This window comes from Hippoglossus hippoglossus, chromosome 1, assembly GCF_009819705.1.
Source record: "Hippoglossus hippoglossus isolate fHipHip1 chromosome 1, fHipHip1.pri, whole genome shotgun sequence".
In the NCBI taxonomy this organism is placed as follows: Eukaryota; Metazoa; Chordata; class Actinopteri; order Pleuronectiformes; family Pleuronectidae; genus Hippoglossus; species Hippoglossus hippoglossus.
Window position 1 is genome coordinate 26837545 of NC_047151.1, and position 14009 is coordinate 26851553.

General features: G+C 41.9%; 3 protein-coding genes across 5 annotated transcripts in view; 2 read left to right on the forward strand and 1 right to left on the reverse strand.

Annotated features, from left to right (window-relative positions):
- Nucleotides 1–6122, forward strand: part of zgc:92360 (uncharacterized protein LOC436988 homolog) — a 13980-nt gene extending 7858 nt beyond the window's left edge. Inside the window, exons 7-11 of the mRNA XM_034577912.1 lie at nucleotides 524–607; nucleotides 824–886; nucleotides 2828–2899; nucleotides 4512–4743; nucleotides 5115–6122. Coding sequence (XP_034433803.1) covers nucleotides 524–607; nucleotides 824–886; nucleotides 2828–2899; nucleotides 4512–4743; nucleotides 5115–5143 — 480 coding nt within the window. The 3' untranslated portion in view covers nucleotides 5144–6122. The remainder of the gene's footprint in view (nucleotides 1–523; nucleotides 608–823; nucleotides 887–2827; nucleotides 2900–4511; nucleotides 4744–5114) is intronic.
- A 2146-nt stretch (nucleotides 6123–8268) lies between these two features.
- LOC117757222 (urotensin-2 receptor) lies at nucleotides 8269–9342 on the forward strand. The gene has a single exon (XM_034578178.1). The coding sequence runs from the start codon at nucleotides 8269–8271 to the stop codon at nucleotides 9340–9342; it is 1074 nt and encodes a 357-aa protein (XP_034434069.1).
- A 1142-nt stretch (nucleotides 9343–10484) lies between these two features.
- Nucleotides 10485–13434, reverse strand: lgals2b (lectin, galactoside-binding, soluble, 2b). Of its 3 annotated transcripts, XM_034579405.1 has the most exons (5): nucleotides 13358–13434; nucleotides 11886–11953; nucleotides 11496–11673; nucleotides 10692–10872; nucleotides 10503–10641 (listed from the first exon to the last, which is right to left on the reverse strand). In XM_034579405.1, exons 1-4 carry the CDS (start codon nucleotides 13358–13360, stop codon nucleotides 10726–10728), a joined length of 396 nt encoding a protein of 131 aa, XP_034435296.1. In that variant the 5' UTR covers nucleotides 13361–13434; the 3' UTR covers nucleotides 10503–10641; nucleotides 10692–10725. The 3 variants fall into 3 exon arrangements, with proteins under 3 accessions (XP_034435124.1, XP_034435214.1, XP_034435296.1); XM_034579233.1 differs by having other exon boundaries at nucleotides 10485–10872; XM_034579323.1 differs by having other exon boundaries at nucleotides 10485–10872; nucleotides 11496–11667; nucleotides 11880–11953.
- Nucleotides 13435–14009: the final 575 nt, after the last annotated feature.

The window sequence follows — 14009 nt, forward strand, 5'->3', positions numbered from 1 at the left end:
TGGAGGAACAGACGTGTTGGAGTTACGTTGATGTGGGAGAAAGTCTCCGAACCTTTTAAAACCATCAGCTGTGATTCTACTCGCTGATGAGATTCATTAACTTGTGAGATTCAAGCTGCACATCCATCGTTCATCCGCACACGTTGAAATGAATGGAAGAGCTCAGGGTCCGTCGTCAGGTCGTTTGTGTTCAGCTCCGACAGCTGATGCTCGGGAGCTAAATGTGAAATTGCAACATGGTCGTGAAATTAATTCTTAACTGCATATGAATGCACCGTTTTTTAAATAATCCTCATTTAAAATGTCAACCTAAACATAAGAAAGAAAGAACAAAAAATCTAGATATTAAACAAATATTTTTGCGTGGAAACAAACACATCTAAAGATATTATAGATATAAGATAATTCACAACATTTTGATGCTTATCTACTGTTGACGTCATTTGAACAATTATTATAAATATCTGTTCCCTAAATATGTGTCTGATATTTAAAAAGGAATAACTCTGTCTCTCTCCATTAGGAGATCGTTGACTGGTACAATTCGATTCGTGCAGTTCAGCTTCACTACCTGAAGGTGGCCTTTCCTGGGGCGACAGACGCTGAGGTGAGCACACACACACACACACACAGAGACACACACAGACACACACACACACACCTACTGCTGATGATCACTGATAGTGAAATGATATTTATATATTGATTTCATGTCTGTGTTAGTGACATGAATCCTGATGGATAGAACTCAGTGTCGTTCGACCTGCTGCAGTGTTTTTCTAGAGTCGCTCTTGATCCTTTTGTTGTATTTTGTCGCTTTCAGCTCGTTCCCAAACTCACCCGCAACTTCCTGAAGGAGGGATACATGGAGAAAACAGGACCCAGGGCAAGTTACACCCACACAGACACACACACAGACACAGACACAGACACACACACACACACACACACACACACACACACACACACACACACACACACACACACACACACACACACACACACAGACACAGACACTTGTGCACTGAACTCAACAGCGCCCCCTGCACCCACACACGTTAATTCATTCTGTTGGGCTTTTTTAAATCCAACCCTGGCTTAATTCTAGATCAAGCTACAAACCCTATCCTCAGCTCTCTGTCTGTGATTCCATCGCCCTGCTTCCATTGAATGGAAGCTGCGCTGAGAGAGGAAACTCTCCCAGCTGTCAGTGCAGCTGCCTGACGCGCTGAGTGACAGCTGAGACGTGTCCGCCTCACCGCCATTCTGTCCATGCGTCCATTTGCCGTTCTGTCAGCGGATCCTTCCTGCTGAGGATCCACTTAATCCTCAGGTGTCAAACCCTCAAATCCGCTCGCAAAACACAGACGTGTGTCGCGATTAAGGAAACAGACAAAGAGGCGTTTGCACATATGTAAATATTCAGTCATGCACCGGTGCACTGATCCTTTTAAATTAGCACATGCAAACACATGCGACTGCTTTCTCACAGAAAGCTCCGACACAGGCAGCATGAGGAAACCTGATCCTCAGCGACTCAACAGGTTCTGCACAGCGACGAGCACGTTGACCCTCGTCTGTCAGGTTGAGATGGAAGAACTCGCCGCGCCATTTGTTTCCTACACATGTACGAGACAGACCCGAGGAGGGAGTCACGGCCCCAATGAGAACATCCAACACTTGTATAAGAACAGTGGATTCACAGCTGCTGCACTGGTGTTAAAACTGTGGCTTTTCAGCATCTTTCAGCTTTTCAATCATGTTTTTATATCTTTAAAGACTAATATCAGGTTTCATGTACTTTAAGTGACAGAATATTATACTAATGATTCAAAACAAGGGAAGTATTCTTGACTAAATGGTTGAATTGGGCTGCAAAGAAAATCAGGATCCGTCAAGAAGAATATTATTACATTATATATTATATAAACGTACATATATATTATTTAAAAAATAAACCATTAACCACCTGCTCTTAAAAAATCTTTCCATTTTCAAAATTTGGGTCCAAATATGCTATTTTTGACTTTTCAGTAAAAGGAACAAGTCTGTGTGCGTGACTGTTTTAAGACTGAAGGAACTACATATCCCATAAACCATTGCGAATGATCCCCTTCCAACGACTTCTCCTTGGATTTAACCTTGTCGCTGATATAGTGTCGTGGTATATCCTAGTTTGTATCTTGTGTTTTTGTATTTAGTGTTTCATGCGGTGTAGTAACGCTGAAGGATCCGATCGTAGCTGACTTGATTTTCACGGTTGTGGTAAACGACAGATTGTGTTTCGCTACTGCACCTGAGAATTGTGGGTATTGTAGTATTTCTCCTTGACATCACAAAAAAAAAAGTTTTTCTTAAAACACAGTTGATATTATTTGATTTGTGGTTTCTACAGATGGAAATAATACTGTTTCACATTCTCGTAGCTTGTGGTGAACCTTGGTTTATTACTATATTATGGCTGATTAATCAAAATCTCTATTCAGATAATAAATGGACACACAACAAGAAATAAAAACTGAAAAATAATCAGGTCTCCTTTAAAATGTGAGTTTAAAATGTATATTATCTGGGTTTCAGATTGATGATTAGACTAATGAATAAATAAAGTAATTGATGAAGTGTTAACACCAAACAGAGTGTGAGTCACAGACAGACGTCGCCTTTGGTTCAATGCTGCTTTGTGTCTTTACACAGTTTACACAGTCTCTCTCTCTCTCTCTCTCTCTCTCTCTCTCTCTCTCTCTCTCTCTCTCTCTCTCTCATTGACTTTCTCTGTGTCTCTCGCCCCACGTCTGACTGTGTCCTCCTCTTTTTGTCTCTTTAGCAAACAGAAGGTTTCAAGAAGCGCTGGTTCACCCTGGACCACAGACGGCTCATGTACTTCAAAGATCCACTGGTATGACACACACACACACACACACACACACACACACACACACACACACACACACACACACACACACACACACACACACACACACCATGGACGTACAGGGAGTTATTTTCTCCATCAAGCAAATGAGATGAAGTAGACGATGTGGGGATATGAAGCCATGACTCAGTGAGGAGAGGACGATATCAAGTAGTTTCATTCCCAGTGTCACATTATTAAACATGTGGGCCTCTCCCAGTTTGGAGAATCTCAGAGTAAAGTGAAAACCTGAATGATCGAGACTTAGGACCCCCAGGATCACACAGGATGTTCATTTGAGCTGGTTTGTAAAATAAATGTTTGCCTGTTGCCTGCTTCAAAAAGAGGAATGTGGATCATCTGGTTAGTTATACTTCATAATATAATACGTAATTTTTGGGCACATCAGCACAACATTATAATAATTATCAGGATTTCGAATATATTGAGAAAGAAACTTGATTAAATCGATTAAATTACGACTTTATTCTCGTAATATTACGACTATTTCTTGTTAAATTTTGACTTTAGACTTCATTGTTGGACTTTTTTCTTGTAATATTTATTTTTTTGTAACAGTTGTGACTAAATATGTGGTTTTCATTGGCTTTTGAATGGTATTTGATTCACGCACATCATTTCCCGACCTGGTTTTGGAGCCAGCCTCTGTTTCTGCAGAGACCTTTCAGCTGTATGATCCGATACCAGTGTTTGAGACGTTGTGAAAGTGAGACTGTGAGTCAGTGGGAGATTAGAGCCGAGCTTTTTTATTGCAGTGGTTATTACACGGAGACTTTGCCAGGAGCCTGAAGAAGAGTTGGGGGGGGGGGGTTATGCACATCAGATAACAAAGGCAGATTAGCTGCTGACGTAAAAAGGAGCAATAATTATCTGTGCCGAAAGAAAAGTCTGAATAAACCCCAGAGAGGGTTCCACAAGAAGAAGTAGTAAATGAAAAGGAAAGGAGGTGAGGTCTAATGTGGACGAGGAGGATAATCATGATAATAATGAAAACAGATGATTCACCATGTTCCCTGTGTGTGTAAGTGCAATGTCTTTGCTCGTGCAAGACTTGATCGTGATTGAACAGCGCCACCTTCTGGTCACAGCAGAGCAAATATATTTTCATAACTTTATAATAAAAGTGTTTAAATGACATAATGCAGCAGATACAGTCAACAGTGGTTGGGCTGCAGGAAACAGTCTCATGCTTATTTTATTTCACATACGTTTTTTGGCTTCACTTTCACAATCAGGGGGACTGACTGAACCCCCTAGTGGCCATGTAGCTAAAATGCATGGGGTGTAGTTTTTCCCATGAGTTACTTGGACTGTGGCCATATCCTACTTTGTCTGCCACAGTTTCATAATGAACCAAACTCTTTTTTTTACACTCTCACAGTGACGTATAAGATCTGCACTTTCTGTTCGGCAGCGTTGCTTGGTTGCAGAATTGTGTTGTCATACATGTACCTATTCTGCTTTGCTCAAAGGCTGAGTCGAAGCTCAGCAATGCTCCAACCGGCCTTTAAAAGCTAACGTGCTCACAATGACGGTGCTGGTAGTTTGACGTCTCTCCCCCCCCCCCCCCCCGAAGGACGCCTTTGCCAAAGGCGAGGTCTTCCTGGGGAACAGGGACCACGGTTACAACGTCTCCACCGGCATGCCCGCTGGCACCCACTGCAACGGCGCCTGGCAACACGGCATCACCATACAGACACCCGACCGCTACTTCCTGTTCACCTGCGAGATGGAGAGCGACCAGCTGGAGTGGGTGAAGCTCTTCAATGACGTCATGAGCGTGCCGATGTCCCCTCAGGAGTACACAAGTGAGAATTCAGACGTTTTTTAATGGTTATTAAATATTAATCAGCAATTAGCAGCTGATTAAATTTGTGTTAACATTGGTTTATGATGCAAACCCCCCCCCCCCCCGCTTTGGATTGTCTCTTTATGGATTTTCCATGTTCACTCAGAACGACCCAGTAGTGTGGCCACTGAGCAGTTTCAGTGAGGAAGCTGTGGGTGAACTTCCTCTGTGACATTTGACAGAGGATGTTTTTCTTTGTCAGATTTTAAACTTAAACTCTTTCACCTCTGTCAACAAAAGAAGTTTTTCTTCAAGATCAACAGTAAAGTGAATCAGATCCAGTCTCGGGGCCTTTTCTTTCTCTAACGTTGGACTTGTGTGTGTTTTCAGTGGAGGCCATGTTCAAACACAGGCCCTGATGGAGCAGAGGCCTGCGGGACGTCTCCTCCCAGTCCTTCACCGATCTGACCTGGACCCACATCAGCTCTGGCTCCCTCTGTAGTTTTGGGGGGAAACTTGAGTGTCGTCACCTGCATGGTCACACTGGTGGTTGCTGCTGGTAATATGAGGTTAAGGATGCAAACAAGGACCAAGGCAGCATTCATTGGTGGAATTAAGAAATATAAAGAAATATTAATAATGATAATCATTTTATTTAGTTGCAAAAGATCACTTTCCAGTCAGGGCAGAAGTAACACAAATAACATCTTGGAGTTTATGTATCTGATGTTTGGATTATTAGACGTCACTCATGCAAACCAACTATGTGAACTATGTGGATTTCATTTTTATCATGTTAAATATATTTTAGTGTTTAGATTTAAGATTTAAGAAAAAGTTGTAGTTAAGGTGAGAAGAGCCTTGATGCCTTCGTGAAATTCTTTTTATACAGATGTGAAATGATGAAATGTTTCGTACCATAGACTGCGAATAAAGATGGACGACACGACGACTCCCCAAAAGTGAAGCCATTTGATCTTGATCGCCCCCTGGCGGCTGGCTGCAGTATAGGACACAAACCCCACCTCCTCCGTGTTAGCAGATGGGACATGGGCCAAACTAAAAAGTCAAAGTACATGTGAAATATATTACATGTGATATATAAAGATAGTTTCTGCCATCTTTGATCGAATCAACAGCTGCGACTGATGCTCTTGTGCTCAATGGCAGCGTTTGAACCCGGGATATTTTGGCTTCATTTCTCGACACTGGGAGGAGGTGGAGATGTGTCCTCCATCTTTATTTACAGTGTTTGATTTAATAAGTTACACGGAGTCAAATTGAGTCTGTGGTGGATTCAGATTTTTTTTTTTATTTCTCTTTTTTAAATAAACATTTAACACAAACACTATTTCAATCCATAAAGTCAAAACTGGATTGTTGTGATCCAAACTGGACCTTCTGACACACTACAGTAAAGTTTACATCGTGACCTTTATGTTTCTGTGTTTTCCATCTTGATTCTGATTTATTTAACCTGTTAAAGACGCTCGCATCACCTTTAATCAGATGTGTGGGATAAGCTTCAAAGCCAGTAGATGGTGTAACAGCGCCTCCATGTGGCAGACTTTATGAAAACAAACTAGTTAGTTATTTTACTTTGTTTTTATAGATATTAAACAACCAGTTGTGACGCCTTGTTGGTTTTGTTCTTTTTTTATTTTCTTACTCACATTTTGTGATTTGGTGCCACATTACTTTAAAGGCATTTCTGTGCTTGGCCAATGGCCGACTCACATCACACGTGAAATTATTGAGCATGAATAAAAAAAAGATTTTTACATTCAGTGATTCATTTGTTAATTTTGCAGCTCTACATTATTTAAATAAATAATACTCTTCCTCATTATCATCCTCCTCAAATAAAAATCACAGAGATAAAAACTTTCCTCTGCACTGTTAACCCAAATAACAATGTGCTGCCAACTTGAAATGAACACGTCTAAAAATGTATTATACCACAAAGTATACAGACAAATATTAAACATTTCAGTAGAAACTTGGATTCTTAAATATCCCTTAATTTTTTGAGTTATTGATTTTGTTTTTAAAAGTTCTGAAGATAGTTTTAGTGCCATACATTGTCTTTAAAGGCATTTCTATGCTTGGCCATGTCTGACTGACATCACACATTAAATTAATGATCACAAATGATTACAAATATTTTATTTAATTCATTCATTTCTGTTCATTTCACAGGACTAAATTCTTTTTTAAACTTGCTTACATCACCCTCTTCAAATAAAAGACTGAAGATGAGTTAAAACTATGTCAAATGTTTATTTTTGTTGGAATTCATGCATCTAAAAACAGATTCTACTGCGAGTTATAGAGATAAAATCTTAGATGCAGATATATAGTTCGCAAAGAGAGTTGATTTATTAGTTTGGTTAGCAAACTAAATAAATTCCCCTTTAAAATAAATAATCCCAAAGTGGTTGTGCACCTGTGTGTGTACTTGTGTGTGTTCTCGTGTGTGTACTCGTGGACAGTTGCTTCAGTCAATGATGTCGTCGGGTGTCTAAAACTACACCTTGGTGCTCAGAGACGGTGGGATGAGGCCCGAGAGGAATACCTCATAAATCTATAGACCCGTGCTAGTTTTTCACCCGGGTGAGAAAGAGGTAGGACAGAGGAGAGAAGTGAAGAGGAGGCAGAGCGGACAGCGACCAGAAAACTCAAAGAACACAGACACGACGGACGTCTGTCAAAAGAAACCCAGGAGCTGAGTGGCAGCTGGAGAAACTGAGGTTGGACTGTGGATCCGCTGACATGCAGACGAGCTGCAGCGAAGCATCGTGGATGATTTGAGCGAGAAAAGAGGACGACATGGATTTTGATCATCGCAGCTGTTGATTCGCTCAAAATTTGTCCCACGAAGACAAGAGGTTAAAGAAATATTTGCCATTTGCTCAAGACACCACGCTGAGGTTGTTTTTGCCCGTCGTTTTAAAATGGACGAATGTTTCATCCCACAGTGAGACTCTCTGGAGACGTCAGTAGCCGAAGTCCTTTCAGACACCGCGGGAGCTCATCATGAGAGATTTTGAACAGTTTGTCCAGTTGAAAGTCAGAGTCCTGACTCCCGTCGCCACCCCGCCGCTAACAAATGACCCTTTTCAGATCTGCTGCAGCCCGACGTCCAACAGAGAAAACCAGTTCTCTCTCTGTAACTGAGAGCATCTCACATGCTGATGACTTGAATCTCTGCTGGAGGCTTTATCGCTGCAGACGTATGGGATCATGAGCGTGTGGAGGACCTCTTTTTTGGGGATAAGTGCTGCAAGACACGGGCAGTTTTGTGGACGGTACTCTGTCTGCAGATCCCTGCACATCTTTACGTTTTCTCTTGGATTCAAACAGAATATCTGGTTCTAACAAAGACTTTGGAAATCTTTGCTTTTTCTACTTTGTGATATGTTTGCGAAAAAAGTTAATAACAACCTCACAGCTTGAAATGCTTGTGCAGACTTTAAACCTCTTTCAGATTCCAGGAGCCAACGATCTTCAAAATTGGACCCTGACCTTTGACCTCTGATCTGCAATGAACTGCACCCCTAACACCACCATCACTCCGCAGCTGGAACTCATCCTGAGCCCACAGACTGAAGACGGAGGGTCCCAGGACAGTGGTGGCGGTGCTGGAGGCGGCGGGAGACTGTGGGCGACATCCCTGCTTGGCGCCATGCTGATAATCATGTGCGTCATGGGTGTGGCAGGCAACACGTACACGCTCATCATCACGCGCTCGGCCGCTCTGCGCCGAACGGGCTCCATGTACGTTTACATCGTCAACCTGGCTCTGGCGGACCTGCTCTACCTCTCCACCATCCCCTTCGTGGTCTGCACCTACTTCGTCCACGACTGGCTGTTCGGCGATGCGGGCTGTCGCATCCTGCTCAGTCTCGATCTCCTCACCATGCACGCCAGCGTCTTCACTTTGGTCGCCATGAGCCTGGAGCGGTATCGTGCTGTGGCCAGGCCCTTCAGCGCGCACAGGAACTCGTCCCGCAAACGAAGGCTAACGGCGGGAATCATCTGGGGTTTGGCCTTTGTGCTGACGCTTCCCATGATGGTGATGATCCGACTCAGCGAGGGCAAACCCAGCGCGACAGGTTCGGTTAAGAGGATCTGCTTCCCGACCTGGACCCCTGAGGCCTTCAAGGCTTATATCACCGTCCTCTTCTGCACCAGCGTTTTGGTGCCTGGATTGGTTATCGTCGGGTTGTACGTCGGGTTAGCTCGGCGCTACTGGACCGCACAGGCTAGCTTGGGAGGAAGCAGCCGCTCTGCTCTGAGGAAAGGCCTGAAACAAAAAGTCATATCCATGATCTTCAGCATCGTGGCGGCTTACTGGGCCTGTTTCTTACCTTTCTGGGGATGGCAGCTGGCCAAACTGTTCTCTGCAGAGTCTCTCCGAGCTTTGTCTCCAGCTGCTCATAACTACGTGAATTTCTTCGTCACCTGTCTGACCTACGGCAACAGCTGTATAAATCCATTTCTCTACACTCTCCTGACCCGGAACTATAAAGATTACCTGGCCCAGAAAGGTCAGTCTGCGGGGTCGAGCAGGGCCGACCCCTGTTCAGCTGTGACCACGCCCCTGCAGGACATTTAGTCGGAAAAATTAAATATATTACTGAGCATAAACATTTTGTACAAATCTAAAAAATTTCGTATTTGTGAGATACTTGTGATGTGTAGTAGCACTTAACATAAACTTTAAAACTAGAAACATGTGGCGTGACTCTGATGATGTCATTTATACAAATTATGAACCATTTAAATCATATGAGTTAAGTATCACATCAAAGAAGTTGGAGTTGTGGGGAATTTTCCAATGTTCTGAGAAAATCTTGGAAGAAATACTATAACTACAAAAATGTCCAATTTCCCATGAAATAATTGTAATTGTTGGACAATAGAATTAAATGTAAAGAACTGCTTCAACTGTTTCCTTTACTTTCTTATATGCCGTCCACCCACACACACACACACACACACACACACACACACACACACACACACACACACACACACACACACACACACACACACACACATGAATGTATATTTCATCATCCCTGCAGGGAATGTAGTTGCATCGTGCCACATTCCTCAGCTTCGGGCTACGGCTCTTTTGAGTCCTCCTGTAAATTGTCTCAGTAAGAATGTGCTGCGTCTCACCTCCGTCGTATATTATCTTTCCTTGTTCATCAACCTGTTCCCTCCTCGATAATCAGCTCTATATTTACTGACAGTCCGGCCGAGCACATTCACAAGCATTTCTTATATTTCTTCCTCCTTTTTTCTTTCTTTTATGTCTAATATCCCAATATTGTTTCAATATTTCTTGAGGGAGTGTGTGCGTACTTCAGATTTGGGTCAGGTTAATTGGAAACTGTACATTGGACGTATGTGTGAATGTAAGTGTGAATGCTTGCTTCTCTTTATATGTCTATATAACACACCTCTCTTTTTTGTGCCTTTATTGATAAGCAGGATAGATTAAGCTTGAAAATAGGGGAGAGAGAGGAGAAGACTTATTTGCTTTTTGCTCCGTTTGCACTGAGGCACCTTTTTAAACATCAGGGTTTGTATTTATGATTTAAAACCTCAGATCTGAACACCTCTGCTGAAAATGAAAAACCGCTCTGAGTGAATAGACCTTAGATAATGTCTGCTCGTCATGAAAGTTAATTAAAGATTCACATGCGTCGTCCTGCATCAGAGACATAGAGACAAAGAAGACACGTTTCTTTTTTCACAGCTTTTACTCTATAAGAGACTGAGTAGATGTCAGACAGTTCATTAAGATGTGGCTCCATCTTCAGGCCATTTCCTCTCATTACAACATCTTCTCTCCATGTTGGTGTAACTTTCTACTGCTTTATTTCCATATGACTCAACAAGATGAATGGGCACAGTAAGGTAAAACAGAGTATTTCAACCAGAGTGCGGAGGACAGGTCAGGAGTCACAGGTCGAGACGAGGCTGATCTCTACTTGATCTTGATGCCGACGATCTTGGCGTCGCCGCTGATTTCAAAGTACTTGTACTTGACGTCTCCCAGGCGGTTGGGGAAGTTGGTCATGGAGCCGTCGGGAAGCTTGATGTAAAACTGCTCATGGTTGAAGTTGATGTAAATCTGACGTACGAGAGACGAGAGACAGAACACAGAATTAGAGTTCCAGTGTCATTTCACATTGTTGCACAATAAAAGATAAAGTAACACGTGTTTAAATACAATGACTGAAGCAGAATTGTGAGCAGAATAAAATAAAACCTTTTATGAGCCTCTGAACTCCATCATGATTGTTATATGCTCATGTGTCTGTTGAACTAACAGTCTCCCTGTGTACAGAGATATGACTACGCTTCAGCTTGAGCCAAATGACAGACAAATACACAAAAATACTTTGCCAACGATCCACAAGAAAGTATTTCAAGTAGAGCAGTTCTCTGTTTGAGTTATCCTCACACCCAGAAGCAGCTTAAAGCCCCTGTTGGCTAAACAATGAGAAAACCGTCAGAATGCAACTTCATTCTTGAAGAGTTATGACAATGCTGGATATTTGAGGTGCAGAGGAATGTGATGTGGATCACTACAAACATGTATGTTCTTCATGTGAAAGACAGACTCCTGAAAATATCAATTTTCCAGACATTTTTCCAAAGTCTGAAAACAGTATGTGCCGCTTACACCCGTCAGACTGGACCCCTGAATGGTTCTGTCGTGGCACATAACCCCCACCACTCCACCTGACCCACCTTGGATTCCTCTCCACGTGCGAAGGGGAAGTTTCCATCGCGCTGCTCCTCACCCCAGCTGCCTCCGGACATGGCGTTGAAGACGATGACGTTCTGGTCGCTGCCGTAGTCAAAACGGGGATTGAAGTGCAGTGCGATGTTTTCGGAGTCGTGACCGATGTTGATGGAGAAGCTGCAGTGGAGGCAGGGACGTAAAGGTCAAAAGAGAAATGAAACAGGAACAAATGTACGAAGCATTAACCTTCAGGGCCGCAGCTCACTTTGTCAACTTCCTCTTGATTAAACGTGATTGAATCTGAAAGCTGAACCTCGTGAACCGAAGCTGAACGGCTGCGGAGTCAAAGATTTTCAGTCTCGGCTTTTGATAGATCGAGGAGAAATTACCTGACGCAGTCGTCCTTGGGTTTGAAGCGGATCTTGAACTCGTGCCCCTCCTTGAACGTCATGTCCTTGACTTTCTGTAAAGAGAAATAAAAGAGTGTGGGAAACGATTCAGGGGACGGACGAGTCTTAAAATGACATGTTTAATAGATTTAAAGCAACACGATGTCAGTGCACAGCTTTTCTATTTGAGTGCAACCAGAGTTTAGATCAAGACACCGATCTGGGAAGTGAGAAGGTTAAATAGCTGAACTTTAATATCGGGCTATTTTGTCAGTGAAGTGCAAAGAGGAAGAATTTTCCGAGTTTTTTGATCACTTCTCGATGTGATTTACAGGACAATTTAACCACAGATCTAAATGACTGTTTGTACAGTGCACCCTGGAGGGAGAATTGATTATCACTCGTGTTCTTATCTGTCCGGTTGATTATCAACCAGGACATAGCTGTAAAAGTACAGAAACAGGAAGGCACCGTATTTGTCCGTTGACATGTGGTGGTCATGTGGAGGTAGTAAAACCATAAAGCGACGCCCACACACGGACGTGCTGCAGATACCACATAGGTACCAGCGCCCCACCTCGCTACAGAGTGAGAGGGAGGGGGTGCAAGATCTGATGTTGAACCTATATATAAAGTTGTAAAACCTATGTAGGATTATCAGACCTGTTCACCTGTTCACTGTTTATCACGTGACCACGGTCCCACCTCCGCCACACCCGCAGATACCCCCATTCGACAAAGGTCCTATCTCACATCTCTACTAGTTTATCATTGACAGGACAAAGTGTTGGAGAATCATTAAGTTAAGTTACTCTTTATTGATCCCAAATGGGGAATTTGAGTGATTTTATCTAGAAGCTGTGTGAAACATCCCAACACAACACTGCCACTGCTCTCCAGTTCCTCCAGTACAGCCCCAGTATGATACTTTCCAAAACCTGTATTCATTTTATTAATATGGGTCAATTTAGATTTAGATTTTAAGGAAGTAATTTCACAAAGAAGATGAGAATAAAGTTTTCCCGTGGGGTTAGAGGCATTTTAGATTCCTTGCTTATAATTAGTTTTTGGCCTACGCACCTTTATCAAATCACATGACAGATGAGAAAATTCAGTGGATCTTTGCCCCCCCCAGAGCAAAAAAACTTTATATTGTGATTAAAAAAAGATTAAAAAAAAAGGTATTAAAGCAACCCGGCCTTGACTTAACATGAAGCACCTTTCCAAACTTGCAAAGCATAAACCTCTTCAGAATAAACCTGTTTGACCTTTACTAATGTTCAACCTGTAAATCTGAAATATATGAATATGAGTTTGAATTTTTTAAGTACAAGCACACGGCCTATTGAACCACGAGATGTCAGCTACAGACTATATCTGTGTAATTAGATTAAAATATTAAGTTAGATCATAAGTAGTTAATATTAAAGTCACAGACTGATCAAAATAAATAATTAATAATAATTAACACCACTCACCATCTTGGCTGTCTTCAGTGGGTTGAGACGCGACTGACAAAGCTCCTGGTGCAGGTGAGGGGTTTATATAACCAACGCTGGGGGCAGGGAGCAACCAACAGGAAACAATAATCATTCACATAGGATGAGATTTGGCCCTCAGTGAAGCTCAGTGTGCTAATGAGTCACTGCTCGGTTTTATATCACAGGAGATTGATTATTGTTTTATGCCATTATTATATATATAATAATGGCATAAAACACTAAAACTACTACATTTGTTCATAGTACAATTTTTTATATAGTCGGAATTTCGTGAATAAATATATCAATGTTTATGTGTTATATGTTATATTATTATATCACAGGTTTGCTGTGCTGCTCCTGAAACTATGTTATATGTTATACTATGTTATATGTTATTAGTTATGTTATGTTATATTATGATATACGTTATATGTTATATATTATTATATCACAGGTTTGCTGTGCTGCTCCTGAAACTACGTTATGTTATGTTATGTTATGTTATGTTATGTTATGTTATATGTTATATTATTATATCACAGGTTTGCTGTGCTGCTCCTGAACCTGGACTTTATGTTATGTTATGTTATATGATATATGATGTTATATGATGTTATATGTTATTTGTTATGTTATGTTATATGAT